This window comes from Mixophyes fleayi, chromosome 3, assembly GCF_038048845.1.
Source record: "Mixophyes fleayi isolate aMixFle1 chromosome 3, aMixFle1.hap1, whole genome shotgun sequence".
NCBI classification, from domain to species: Eukaryota; Metazoa; Chordata; class Amphibia; order Anura; family Limnodynastidae; genus Mixophyes; species Mixophyes fleayi.
Genome location: NC_134404.1, coordinates 53,345,986 through 53,359,612, shown reverse-complemented (window position 1 = coordinate 53,359,612; position 13,627 = coordinate 53,345,986). Strand labels below are relative to the sequence as shown.

At 44.3% G+C, this 13,627-nt stretch overlaps 1 protein-coding gene and 1 long non-coding RNA gene across 4 annotated transcripts in view; both read left to right on the top strand.

Annotated features, from left to right (window-relative positions):
* Window positions 1-13,627, top strand: part of LOC142142638 (uncharacterized) — a 151,174-nt gene that overhangs the window by 33,501 nt on the left and 104,046 nt on the right. The window lies entirely within an intron of this gene.
* Window positions 1-13,627, top strand: part of COLEC11 (collectin subfamily member 11) — a 67,556-nt gene that overhangs the window by 24,709 nt on the left and 29,220 nt on the right. For all 3 annotated transcript variants that reach the window (XM_075201488.1, XM_075201490.1, XM_075201489.1), the window contains exon 2: window positions 12,956-13,111. In XM_075201488.1, the coding sequence (XP_075057589.1) occupies window positions 12,982-13,111 (130 nt within the window). In that variant the 5' untranslated portion in view covers window positions 12,956-12,981. The remainder of the gene's footprint in view (window positions 1-12,955; window positions 13,112-13,627) is intronic.

Below are 13,627 nucleotides of genomic sequence, written 5' to 3'. Positions count from 1 at the left end.
AAAGGGGTAATTAAATCTACTGCATGCTCCAAACTGTCCAATGAAGTGCGGGGGTGCAATAGATATTTCAAATGATCCCATGCGTCCCTCCTGACAAAAGTAGTCTTTATCTTTCTAGTCACATGATGTCATAGAGTGGGCACAGTGCATTCACAAAGTCTATGTAGCAGATTAGGTCATGATTGGATGGTGCTGTCTTGTCACCAATTGACTAGGGGTGTGCACCGGCCACTTTTAGTGTTTTGGGTTTTGGGTTCTGATTAGCTTGAGGTTTTGGGTTCTGATTTGTTTTGCCAAAACACCCGACGAAAGGTTTTGGTTCTGATTTCAAGTTTTGGGTTCTGATTTATTTTTTAAAAAGCATAAAAAGCGCTAAAATCCAGTTTTTTGGTTGTTTTCCCACTCCTACGCTATTATTAACCTCAATAGCATTCAATAACAATCATTTCCACTAATTTCCAGTCTGTTCTGAACACCTCACACCTCACAATATTGTTTTTAGTCCAAAACGTTGCACCGAGGTAGCTTTCTGGACTGCGTAGTGGAGTGGGCCCGGTACCCAATTTGGTACCGGGGCCACAATACCTCCGCCTTCAAATGGTCTCAATTCGACTGGACACCTGCCTGCTCCTACATCCTCTGCAGCATATACAGGGTGTAGTTCGAGCACGTCAATACCTCTTGTTTTTGACGATGACAGGTCATTTTCATTCATTTTGGATTTGGCCCCAACACTGAATGTAGTTTAATATCTGATACGCATCTATCTGGACTGCTTAGTGGAGTGGCCCCGGTACCCAATTTGGTACCGGGGCCACAATATATCACCCTCAACTGGTTTAAATTCCACTGCACAGCTGCCTGCTCCTACATCCTCTGCAGCATATACAGGGTATAGTTCGAGCGCGTCAATACCTCTTGTTTTTGACGATGACAGGTCATTTTCATTAATTTTGGATTTGGCCCCAACACTGAATGTAGTTTAATATCTGATATGCATCTATCTGGACTGCGTAGTGGAGTGGCCCCGGTACCCAATTTGGTACCGGGGCCACAATACCTCTTCTAACTGGTCTAAATTCCACTGCACAGATAAAAACAAAGAACATAGTATTAGAAATGGCAGTTCCTCTTTTTTGGAACTATAAAAACAAAGAACGTAGTAATAGAAATGGCAGTTCCTCTTTTTTGGAACTATAAAAACAAAGAACATAGTAATAGAAATGGCAGTTCCTCTTTTTTGGAACTACAGAAACAAAGACAACCTCCTTCAACTAGTCTAAATTCCACTGCACAGATGGCGGACACCGGACGCACGTCTAAAACCAACATAGCTGTGCCGGTGACATAGCCTGCAGGAATATCTCTGATGGAGATAGAACTAGGCCCCAAAGAGCACATAATGCCAAAAAAAGAGTTGCAAGATGGAATTGTCCTTGGGCCCTCCCACCCACCCTGATGTTGAAATAGGACATGCACACTTTAACAAACCAATCATTTCAGCGATAGGGCCTACCAAACTACTGTGGCTGAAATGATTGGTTTGTTTGGGCCCCCACACAAAAAAAGCTATTCATCTCTCCCTGTACAAACTAAACTGGCTCTACTGAGGCAAGATGTCGTCCTCATCCTCTGATTCCTGGCCCCCTTCAGTGTGTACTTCCTCATCCTCAGACATTATCAATTCGTCCCCGCTGGACTCCACAACCACAGGTCCCTCTGTATTATCTGGAGGGCAGTGCTGTACTTGATTGAGGAATTGATAATTCATTTTTATGAACATCATTTTTTCAACGTTCTGAGGAAGCAACCTCCTTCGCCGCTCACTGACCCGGTTCCCCGCTGCACTAAAAACTCTTTCTGAGTACACACTGGAGGGGGGACAACTCAGGTAAAATAGAGCCAGTTTTTACAGGGGCTTCCAAACTGACTTTTTTTCCTGCCAGTAAGAATATGGACTGTCTGACATGTCTACTTGGATGGTGTCAGCAAAGTAATCCTCCACCATTTTTTCAATTGTGACAGCATCCAATGCAGCGACAGTAGACATGTCTGCAATGGTTGGCAGGTCCTTCAGTCCAGACCAGATGTTCTCAGCATCCCCGCCAGCGGGTCTTTTAGGAAAACTGAGCTTTTTCCTCGCAGCCACACATGTTGAAGAAAATGAAGGAGGAGCTGTTGGCATGTCACGGTCCTCTTCAGAGGACAATCTCCTGAGCAGCAGGTCTTTGCACCGCTGTAGACTTGTGTCCGCCGGAAACAGAGACACAACATACGCTTTAAACCGAGGATCCAGCACAGTGGCCAGAATGTATTCCTCTGACTTTAAAAGAGTGACCACCCTTGGATCCTGGCAAAGCGTACGAAGGGCTTCATCCACAAGAGCTACATGCTTTGTTGAATCACAATGGTTTACCAGCTCCTTCCTCACTTTCTCCAGCTGCTTCTGCAACAGCCTGATCAGGGGAATCACCTGACTCAAGCTGGCAGTGTCGGAACTGACTTCTCCTGTGGCAAGTTCAAATGGCTGCAGAACCTTGCACAACACGGAAATCAGTCTCCAGTGCGCTTGACTCAGGCGCATCCCCACTCCTTTTCCTATGTCGTAGGTGGCTGTGTAGGCTTGAATGGCCTTTTGCTGCCCCTCCATCCTCTCCAGCATATAGAGGGTTTAGTTCCAGCGCGTCACAACCTCTTGTTTGAGGTGATGGCAGGGCAGGTTCAGACTTTTTTTATGTTGCTCGAGTTTGCGGTAGGCACTGGCAGAATGCCGAAAGTGTCCAGCAATTTTGCGGGCCACCGCAAGCATCTCCTGCACACCCCTGTCACTCTTCAGGTAATGCTGCACCACCAAATTAACGGTGTGGGCAAAACATGGGACGTGCTGGAAATTACCCATATATAATGCCCGCACAATGTTACTGGCGTTGTCTGACACAACAAATCCCCAGGAGAGTCTAAGTGGGGTAAGCCACTGTGAGATTATTTCCCTCAGTTTCTCTAAGAGGTTGTCAGCATTGTGCCTCTTACTAAAACCTGTGATAGACAATGTTGCCTGCCTTGGAACGAGCAGCCGTTGTGGAGATGCTGCTACTGATGCAGCTGCTGCTGTTGCTGCGGAAGGCGATGCATCTACCCAGTGGGCTGTCACAGTCATATAGTCCTTCGTTTGCCCTGAACCACTTGTCCACATGTCGGTGGTTAAGTGGACAGTGGTTACAACCGCATTTTTCAGAGCACTGAGGACACTTGTTCGTACTTCTCTGTACATCTTTGGTATAGTTCGAGCGCGTCAATACCTCTTGTTTTTGACGATGACAGGTCATTTTCATTAATTTTGGATTTGGCCCCAACACTGAATGTAGTTTAATATCTGATACGCATCTATCTGGACTGCGTAGTGGAGTGGCCCCGGTACCCAATTTGGTACCGGGGCCACAATACCTCTTCTAACTGGTCTAAATTCCACTGCACAGATAAAAACAAAGAACATAGTATTAGAAATGGCAGTTCCTCTTTTTTGGAACTATAAAAACAAAGAACGTAGTAATAGAAATGGCAGTTCCTCTTTTTTGGAACTATAAAAACAAAGAACATAGTAATAGAAATGGCAGTTCCTCTTTTTTGGAACTACAGAAACAAAGACAACCTCCTTCAACTAGTCTAAATTCCACTGCACAGATGGCGGACACCGGACGCACGTCTAAAACCAACATAGCTGTGCCGGTGACATAGCCTGCAGGAATATCTCTGATGGAGATAGAACTAGGCCCCAAAGAGCACATAATGCCAAAAAAAGAGTTGCAAGATGGAATTGTCCTTGGGCCCTCCCACCCACCCTGATGTTGAAATAGGACATGCACACTTTAACAAACCAATCATTTCAGCGATAGGGCCTACCAAACTACTGTGGCTGAAATGATTGGTTTGTTTGGGCCCCCACACAAAAAAAGCTATTCATCTCTCCCTGTACAAACTAAACTGGCTCTACTGAGGCAAGATGTCGTCCTCATCCTCTGATTCCTGGCCCCCTTCAGTGTGTACTTCCTCATCCTCACACATTATCAATTCGTCCCCGCTGGACTCCACAACCAAAGGTCCCTCTGTATTATCTGGAGGGCAGTGCTGTACTTGATTGAGGAATTGATAATTCATTTTTATGAACATCATTTTTTCAACGTTCTGAGGAAGCAACCTCCTTCGCCGCTCACTGACCCGGTTCCCCGCTGCACTAAAAACTCTTTCTGAGTACACACTGGAGGGGGGACAACTCAGGTAAAATAGAGCCAGTTTGTACAGGGGCTTCCAAACTGACTTTTTTTCCTGCCAGTAAGAATATGGACTGTCTGACATGTCTACTTGGATGGTGTCAGCAAAGTAATCCTCCACCATTTTTTCAATTGTGACAGCATCCAATGCAGCGACAGTAGACATGTCTGCAATGGTTGGCAGGTCCTTCAGTCCAGACCAGATGTTCTCAGCATCCCCGCCAGCGGGTCTTTTAGGAAAACTGAGCTTTTTCCTCGCAGCCACACATGTTGAAGAAAATGAAGGAGGAGCTGTTGGCATGTCACGGTCCTCTTCAGAGGACAATCTCCTGAGCAGCAGGTCTTTGCACCGCTGTAGACTTGTGTCCGCCGGAAACAGAGACACAACATACGCTTTAAACCGAGGATCCAGCACGGTGGCCAGAATGTATTCCTCTGACTTTAAAAGAGTGACCACCCTTGGATCCTGGCAAAGCGTACGAAGGGCTTCATCCACAAGAGCTATATGCTTTGTTGAATCACAATGGTTTACCAGCTCCTTCCTCACTTTCTCCAGCTGCTTCTGCAACAGCCTGATCAGGGGAATCACCTGACTCAAGCTGGCAGTGTCGGAACTGACTTCTCCTGTGGCAAGTTCAAACGGCTGCAGAACCTTGCACAACACGGAAATCAGTCTCCAGTGCGCTTGACTCAGGCGCATCCCCACTCCTTTTCCTATGTCGTAGGTGGCTGTGTAGGCTTGAATGGCCTTTTGCTGCTCCTCCATCCTCTCCAGCATATAGAGGGTTTAGTTCCAGCGCGTCACAACCTCTTGTTTGAGGTGATGGCAGGGCAGGTTCAGACTTTTTTTTATGTTGCTCGAGTTTGCGGTAGGCACTGGCAGAATGCCGAAAGTGTCCAGCAATTTTGCGGGCCACCGCAAGCATCTCCTGCACACCCCTGTCACTCTTCAGGTAATGCTGCACCACCAAATTAACGGTGTGGGCAAAACATGGGACGTGCTGGAAATTGCCCATATATAATGCCCGCACAATGTTACTGGCGTTGTCTGACACAACAAATCCCCAGGAGAGTCTAAGTGGGGTAAGCCACTGTGAGATTATTTCCCTCAGTTTCTCTAAGAGGTTGTCAGCATTGTGCCTCTTACTAAAACCTGTGATAGACAATGTTGCCTGCCTTGGAACGAGCAGCCGTTGTGGAGATGCTGCTACTGATGCAGCTGCTGCTGTTGCTGCGGAAGGCGATGCATCTACCCAGTGGGCTGTCACAGTCATATAGTCCTTCGTTTGCCCTGAACCACTTGTCCACATGTCGGTGGTTAAGTGGACAGTGGTTACAACCGCATTTTTCAGAGCACTGAGGACACTTGTTCGTACTTCTCTGTACATCTTTGGTATCGCCTGCCTAGTGAAGTGGAATCTCGACGGGATTTGGTACCAGGGACACAATACCTCCATCAACTGTCTAAATCCCACTCCACTGATGGCGGACACCGGACGCACCTCTAACACCAACATAGCTGTTACAGCCGCAGTTATCCGCTTTGCAATAGTTATCCTACTTTGTGCTCATAGCAAATGACTGTTGGACAGTCAACTGTTTGGTGAAAGACGTAGCGTTCTTACGACTTCCCCTCTGGGAAGATGACGGACTACCAGCAGCAACAGCAGCAGTGGCAGTAGTAGGCGTACTGCTGCAGAATTCCTCAGATGAATCCCGGATTGAAGAGGACTCAGTCTGGCTGGTGACATGGCCTGCAGGACTAAATCTGATGGAGATCGTGGAGGAAGTTGACGAGGAGGGTGTTGGTGGTGTGTATCCAACAGGACCAAGGGATTTAGGTGTCCCTGGACTGATGACGGTCCTAGCCCCAGTTCCTGAACTAATCACTGAACTATGAATGTTATTCAGGTGACGTATATGGGAGGATGTCCCTAGGTGGCCAAGATCCTTACCCCTGCTTATTTGAGCTTTACATAAGCTTCATATGGCCATACAATTGTTATCCGGATTCGGATAAAAATAACTCCAGACCGAAGAGGTGCATTTCTTGGTCTTCTGACCAGGCATGACGATGGGCTTTTTCATCCCATGGACATCAACTTTTTCCACCCCTGGTGCCTCATTTAAAATAACCACATCAGCATCCTCCTCGTCAAGTTCCTCCTCAGCCCCAGCTACATCAATAGCCTCCTTGACACCTTGATTATCCAAATCTGGATCTACACTGTGGGTGATCCTTCCAGCATATGCAGAGGGTGTGCTGCAAACGGTGGATGGAGTCATCTCTTCCCGTACAGTGATGGGAAGGTCAGGCTTCGCAACCACCAACACCCTTGGACTCGCCTTGGGGATTTGTGATGTCATCTGTTTAGAAGGCAGAGTTGTTTGCTGTGTTGTTGCTGACAGCATAACTCTTTTAAATTTTTTGGAGGGGGGGGGGTGAGGAGGGCTTAGATCCTTGGGTGAAGCTGAACCACTAGTCCTGAACACGGGCCAGGGCCTAAGCCGTTCCTTGCCACTCCGTCTCGTAAATGGCATATTGGCAGGTTTACGTTTCTCCTCAGATGTTTTCAATTTTCTTTTTTTGCTAATTTTAGTGAACTTTGGGTTTTTGGATTTTACATGTTCTCTAGGAGATTGGGCATCGCGCTTGCCAGACGACGTTGATGGCATTTCATCATCTATGTCATGACTAGTGGCAGCAGCTTCAGCATTTTTATAATTTTTTTTTATAATTTTTTATTTATTTTTTAAGAACTTTTGGATAATTTTGAAATACCAATGCCCTTAGCAGAACAGAGCACAGGATACAGGCAGCACCACTGGACTCAGCAGTACAGAGCACAGGACACAGCACCACTGGACTCAGCAGGACAGAGCACAGGACACAGCACCACTGGACTCAGCAGAACAGAGCACTGGACAAAGCACAAAGCTACACTAAACTTAAAACCAGGACAGGAGCTCCCTAATTGCAACCTCTCTCACGAGTGATCGCAGCCAGAATGAAGATGGCGGCCGCTAGCGCTGAATTTATGACATCCGAGTCTCGCGAGTTCCGACGCGAGACTTGGATGTCATAGCCTCAGTTTGGCTTCATTTCCCGCCCGGAAGTTCCCGAATAGTGCTCGGATCCCTTCGGATCCGCACTGTTTGGGTGCGCTCGGATTTCGGAAATCCGAGCCCGCTCATCTCTACTATTGACCATAGTTGCCTACTCTCCCAGAATGTCCGGGAGACTCTCGAATCCCTGGGAGTCCTCCCGAACTCCCGGAAGAGCAGGCAAACCTCCCGGTTACTGGCAATGTCTTTAGTTGAGTGGCGGGGGAAGGACTTATTAGGTGATTTTTGCGCCACCGTGGCCCGACCCTGCTGTTATAGGCTTAGAAAGATTATGACAAGTTAGGGTGCAGTGCCACGATAACACGATTCACCGAGCCCCGTACCCACACGCCAAACTCCCCCCCTCCCCCAATCTCCCGCATCGCAATTTGCCAAAGTTGACAAGTATGCTATTGACTAGTAAGTCATCTGTTCTCCTACTTCTTAGCTTGTGTAAACACTTCTTGCTGCTAATTACATAATGTACAGGGAGTTATAATGTAGTTGTAAGGTGGAATTCACGATCTGATGCACAAATTTAAGATGTGGCCCCCTTGTGGGACTAAGGCCACTTGTATGGCCCCCTAACATGTACATGTATGTTGAATAACATGCAAACTGTACTAAGTGTAAAATGCTAAAAAAGTTGAATGAAATGTCTAATAATGGCAGTTATAAATATTTGTAAACAGTTGAGGAACTTGGCCTAATTGAAAATATTTGAGATAACCTATGATGTTCTGTCTGGGAAGCAGTTTTGTTTGTATGTACTTCAGACTTCCTGTGTTGTATAACATGCAGTCCTGTTCCACAGCTATATAAGGACACAGCACATTCATTTATTGGCTATTGCACAAGATCATATTCGTAGACAGCATCCAAATTGTAACAATTTGTCATTTTTGGTAAGATTTTAAGAATTTTACATGATTATAGTACTGCAAAATGCTTTCAGAAAATTGAGGCTCTAGTATTTAAGGTTAGTAGTTGTAAAATAGTTTATGGTGAACTATTAAAAGGTGGACTAAGCTACAGTCAAGTCCATAAATATTGGGACATCGACGCAATTCTCATATATTTTGCTCTATACACCACCACAATGGATTTGAAATGAAACAAACAAGATGTGCTTTAACTGCAGACTTTCAGCTTTAATTTGAGGGAATTTACATCCAAATCAGGTGAATAGTGTTGGAATTACAATGGTTTCTATATGTGCCTCCCACTTTTTAAGGGACCAAAAGTAATGGGACAAACTAAACAATCCTACATGAAACTTTAACTTTTTAATACTTTGTTGCAAAGCCTTTGCAGTCAATTACAGCCTGAAGTCTGGAAAGCATAGACATCACCAGACACTGGGTTTCATCCCCGGTGATGCTCTGACAGGCCTCTACTGCAAATTTCTTCAGTTCCTGCTTGTTCTTTGGGCTTTTTTCCTTCAATTTTGTCCTCATCAAGTGAAATACATGCTCAATCGGATTCAGGTCAGGTGATTGACTTGGCCATTGCATAACATTTCACTTGTTAGCTTTAAAAAACTCTTTGGTTGCTTTTGCAGTATGCTTCGGGTCATTGTCCATCTGCACTGTGAAGCGCCGTCCAATGAGTTCTGAAGCATTCGACTGAATATGAGCAGATAATATAGCCCGAAACACTTCAGAATTCATCCTGCTGCTTTTGTCAGCAGTCACATCATCAATAAATACAAGGGAACCAGTTCCATTGGCAGCCATACATGCCCACGCCATGACACTACCACCACCATGCTTCACTGATGAGGTGGTATATTTTGGATCATGAGCAGTTCCATTCCTTCTCCATACTCTTCTCTTCCCATCACTCTGGTACAAGTTGATCTTTGTCTCATCTGTCCAAAGAATGTTGTTCCAGAACTGTAATGGCTTTTTTAGATGCTATTTGCCAAACTCTAATCTGGTCTTCCTGGTTTTGTGGCTCACAAATGGTTTACATCTTGTGGTGAACCCTCTATATTCACTCTTGTGAAGTCTTCGCTTGATTGTTGACTTTGACACATATACACCTACCTTCTGGAGAGTGTTCTTGATTTGGCCAACTGTTGTGAAGGGGTTTTTCTTCACCAGGAAAAAAATTCTTCTGTCATCCACCATAGTTGTTTTCCATGGTCTTCCGGGTCTTTTGGTGTTGCTGAGCTCTCCGGTGCATTCTTTCTTTTTAAGAATGTTCCAAACAGTTGATTTGGCCACACCTAATGTTTTTGCTATCTCTCTGATGGGTTTGTTTTGATTTTTCTACCTAATGATGGCTTGCTTCCCTGATAGTGACAGCTCTTTGGATCTCATATTGAGAGTCGACAGCAACAGATTCCAAATGCAAATCTGACACCTAGAATCAACTCCAGACCTTTTACCTACTTAATTGATGATGTAATAATGAGGGAATAGCCCACACATGTCCATGAAATAGGTTTTGAGTCGATTGTCCCATTACTTTTGGTCCCTTAAAAAATGGGAGGCACATATAGAAACCGTTGTAATTTCTACACTGTTCACCTGATTTGGATGTAAATACCCTCAAATTAAAGCTGAAAATCTGCAGTTAAAGCACAACTTGTTAGTTCCATTTCAAATCAACTGTGGTGGTGTATAGAGCCCAAAATATGAGAATTGTATCGATGTCCCAATATTTATGGACTTGACTGTATCTTATCAACTATTTGGAGGGTTTTGTGCTCCTCCTGCCACAGTGAAGGTCCATACATCCACCCCTACAATGCCCTACCAAACTCTAGTAATTGGTATATATAGGTGATCAGTGGTGGGTTGAGATTTGAGGTGAGGACTGAAGGCTATTAGGTGTACTAATAATATAATATTAATTTAGGGCTTTTGAAAAAAAATATGCCAAACCATTTAAAACCAAACATACTTTAGGTACATATTTGCTAAAGAGCGTCTGATTTATCAAAGGAAAATTAGGGTCGATGCTTATACAAGTTTTTTTTTTTTTCATCGGGACTGACAAGTTAACAGAGGAATATAGAGAAAATACTGATGTTGCCATTAAGAAAGGAAGGGGTGTTTCAATTAGATGCAATGTGCAGCGCATGCATCATGGATGTTGCCTCCTCCCCTATAAAGCTGCGCAGGAAAATCCATGAAGTTGCGAGGCCGAACATCATGCTGAATTGAATCTGCCCCGAAATGCTAAATTTAGCTGTGTGTGTGTGAGTGTATATATCTATATCTATATCTATCTGTCTGTCAGGCTCAGGAGATAGGGTTAACTCTGCAGACTTCACAACACACAGAACACATGGTCACAGGTGGAGCACCCGGGTGTGATTTAGCTAGTTAGTGCTGGGGAGGAAGCTTAAATAGCTGGACCAGTCTTGTGGGCGGGATGACCGATGTCAGCCAGTGGCTAGTAAGGGGACTGTGTGTCTAGCTAGCTGCAGGGTCACATGTAACTGTAAACACTTTGGTTTGTTTGTGTGAATTGCTAAAACTACAAGAGTTACTACCATCCTGACATTCTTGAATAAAGTACAGTAAAGTGATTCAGCACCATTTATTTGGCGTGCTTTCACAATATATAATAAAATACATATATATATATATATATATATATATATATATATATATATATATATATACACACACTATATATTACACCCAAGTTTCATAAACATACACTATGTGGCCAAAAGTATTTGGACGCTTGACCATTACACCAGCCGGGACTGTAATGACATTGTATTCAACTATATTTTACGTTTGCAGTGATAACAGCTTCCACTCTTCTTGGAAGGCTTTCCACAAGATGGTGGAGTGTTTCTGTAGGATTTTGTGCCCATTCATTCTGTAAAGCTTTTGTAAGGCCAGACACTGATGTTGGACGAGAAGGTCTGGCTCACAATCTCCATTTCAGTTCATCCCACAGGTGTTCGATGAGGTTGAGGTCAGGGCATGTCAAGTTCTTCCACACCGAATTCATCAAACCATGTCTTTGTAGTCCTTGTTTTGTGCACTGGGGCACAGTCATGTTGGGATAGAAAAGGGCCTTCCCCAAACTGTTGCCACAAAGATGGAAGCATAGCATTGTCCAAAATGACTTGGTATGCTGAAGGCATTGCCCTTCAATGGAGATAAGGGGCCTAGCCAAAACCTTGAAATACAGCCCCATACCATTATCCTTCATCCACCAAACTTCACGGTTTCCATAATGCAGTCAGGCAAGTAACATTCTCCCGGCATCTGCAAACCCAGGCTCACCCATCTGACTGCCAAACAGAGAAGTGTGATTCGTCGCTCCTCAGAACACGTTTCCACTGCTCCACAGTCCAGTGTTAGTGTGCTTTACACCACTCTTTTCGACGCTTGGCATTGGTTTTGGTGATGTGAGGCTTGCATGCAGCTGCTTGTCCATTGGAAACCCATTCCATTAAGCTCCCGCTGCACAGTTTTTGTGCTTACATTAATGCCAGTGAAAGTTTGGAAATCTTTAGCTATGGAATTATCAGAACGGTGGCGACTTTTACGCACCATGAGCCTTAGCAGTCGTTGACCTCGCTCTGTGATTTTACGTGGTCTTCCACTTAGTGGCTGAGGTGCTATTGTTCCCAAACGCTTCCACTTTATAATAATATCACTTACAGTTGACCGTGGAATATCCAGCTGAGATGAAATTTCACAAACCATCTTATTGCAAATGTGGCATCCTATCACAGTACCACGCATGAAGTAAAGTGAGCTCTTCAGAGCAACCCATTTTATATTACAAATGTTTGCATATGGAGACTGCATGGCTAGGTGCTTTATTTTATACACCTCTGGCAACTGGTCTGATTGACACACCTCAATTCAATAATTAACAGATGTGGGCAAATACTTTTGTCCATATAGGGTATGTTGGGGACTTAGCTACATTAAAATCTGTGTTTCCTGTACTTAAATGCATCTACTTAGCAGCAGGGCCATCTTAACAACATTATGGGCCCCTGGGCAAAGCAGTGCATTGGGGCCCCTAGATATAGATATAGACAGATGTATAGAGATACAGATATAGATCTATAGAGATAGAGATAGATAGCTGTACTTGCTCAGTGACCCTTGTAGTTTTTTTTTGCAGGATTATTTATTCTCATTATGAGCCGTGCCTATGGGGCCCCCTTGCCCATGGGGCCCCCGGGCAGCTGCCCATTGTGCCCAATGGAAAAGATGGCTCTGCTTAGCAGCAAGGTGTCCCTGAAAATATTTTACAATGTGACAATTGTGTAATTAAAAAATGTGCACAGGTTTTAATGCAAGTAAAATGATATGTGTTATATTTAATTATTCCTTATTGGCTATTTAACAAGCTGGTGGGTATTTTATGTAGCCACAGATCAAGCATATATAGTAATTCCACTGCAGTCAGATAGCATGTGTATGTCTTGTCTGTCATGTGTAAAATGACTGACCTATCAACCCTAGATAAAACTTTGAATGGATATTACATATGCAGTTTAATTCAGATGGGGTTTCCAGGAAAAGCTGTGGAAACATTGAGAGTGTGCTGTAGGCCTAATTCACTGAGTGTTTATGCATTCTTGTGCCCAGGAGTCAATGACCTTCAAGGATTCACAATGAAGAGACTTCTGGTTTCTGTGGCAACCCTTATTAACCTGCTGCTCCTGATTTTGCTGGGATCTGGGTATTGTCAGAACATCGCGGAAGAGTCTTGTTCTGTTCAGATACTTGTGCCAGGTCTAAAAGGTACATCTCTCCATTTATTGTCCAATTATTCCTTTTACAAAGTGTCTCTTGTTTGTTTATAGTGAACTCAATCATGCTGAGTGCTGAATCATTCAGTAGAATTGCTCTATAAATTTGTGTGCTTATACATGAAATGTCTACAAGTTGGTGCTCACAAAGAGGAACAAATGTTTACGTTTGTACAAATGTTTGCAAAACACTAAAATAATGAGGGTTTCATACATTCTTTAAATTGGTCCTGCCGTGCAGCTCTGAAAAATCTAGCATTATAGTGCAGCCTAATTAAAAGCCTAATTGCAATATACATTTATAGTCAGACAGACCATTCCAGAGATTTTAAAACTTTGTTCCTTCTTCAGTCCTGTACTGTGTTGCCATAGCATATCTCTGCACAGTGTAAACCTGACCCCCAAGTCACACTAACCTGTCCACCTCCCCGCTCTTCCCAAAACCTGTCCACCTCCCCGATCTTCCCAAAACCTGCCCACCTCCCCGCTCTTCCCAAAACCAGCTAAC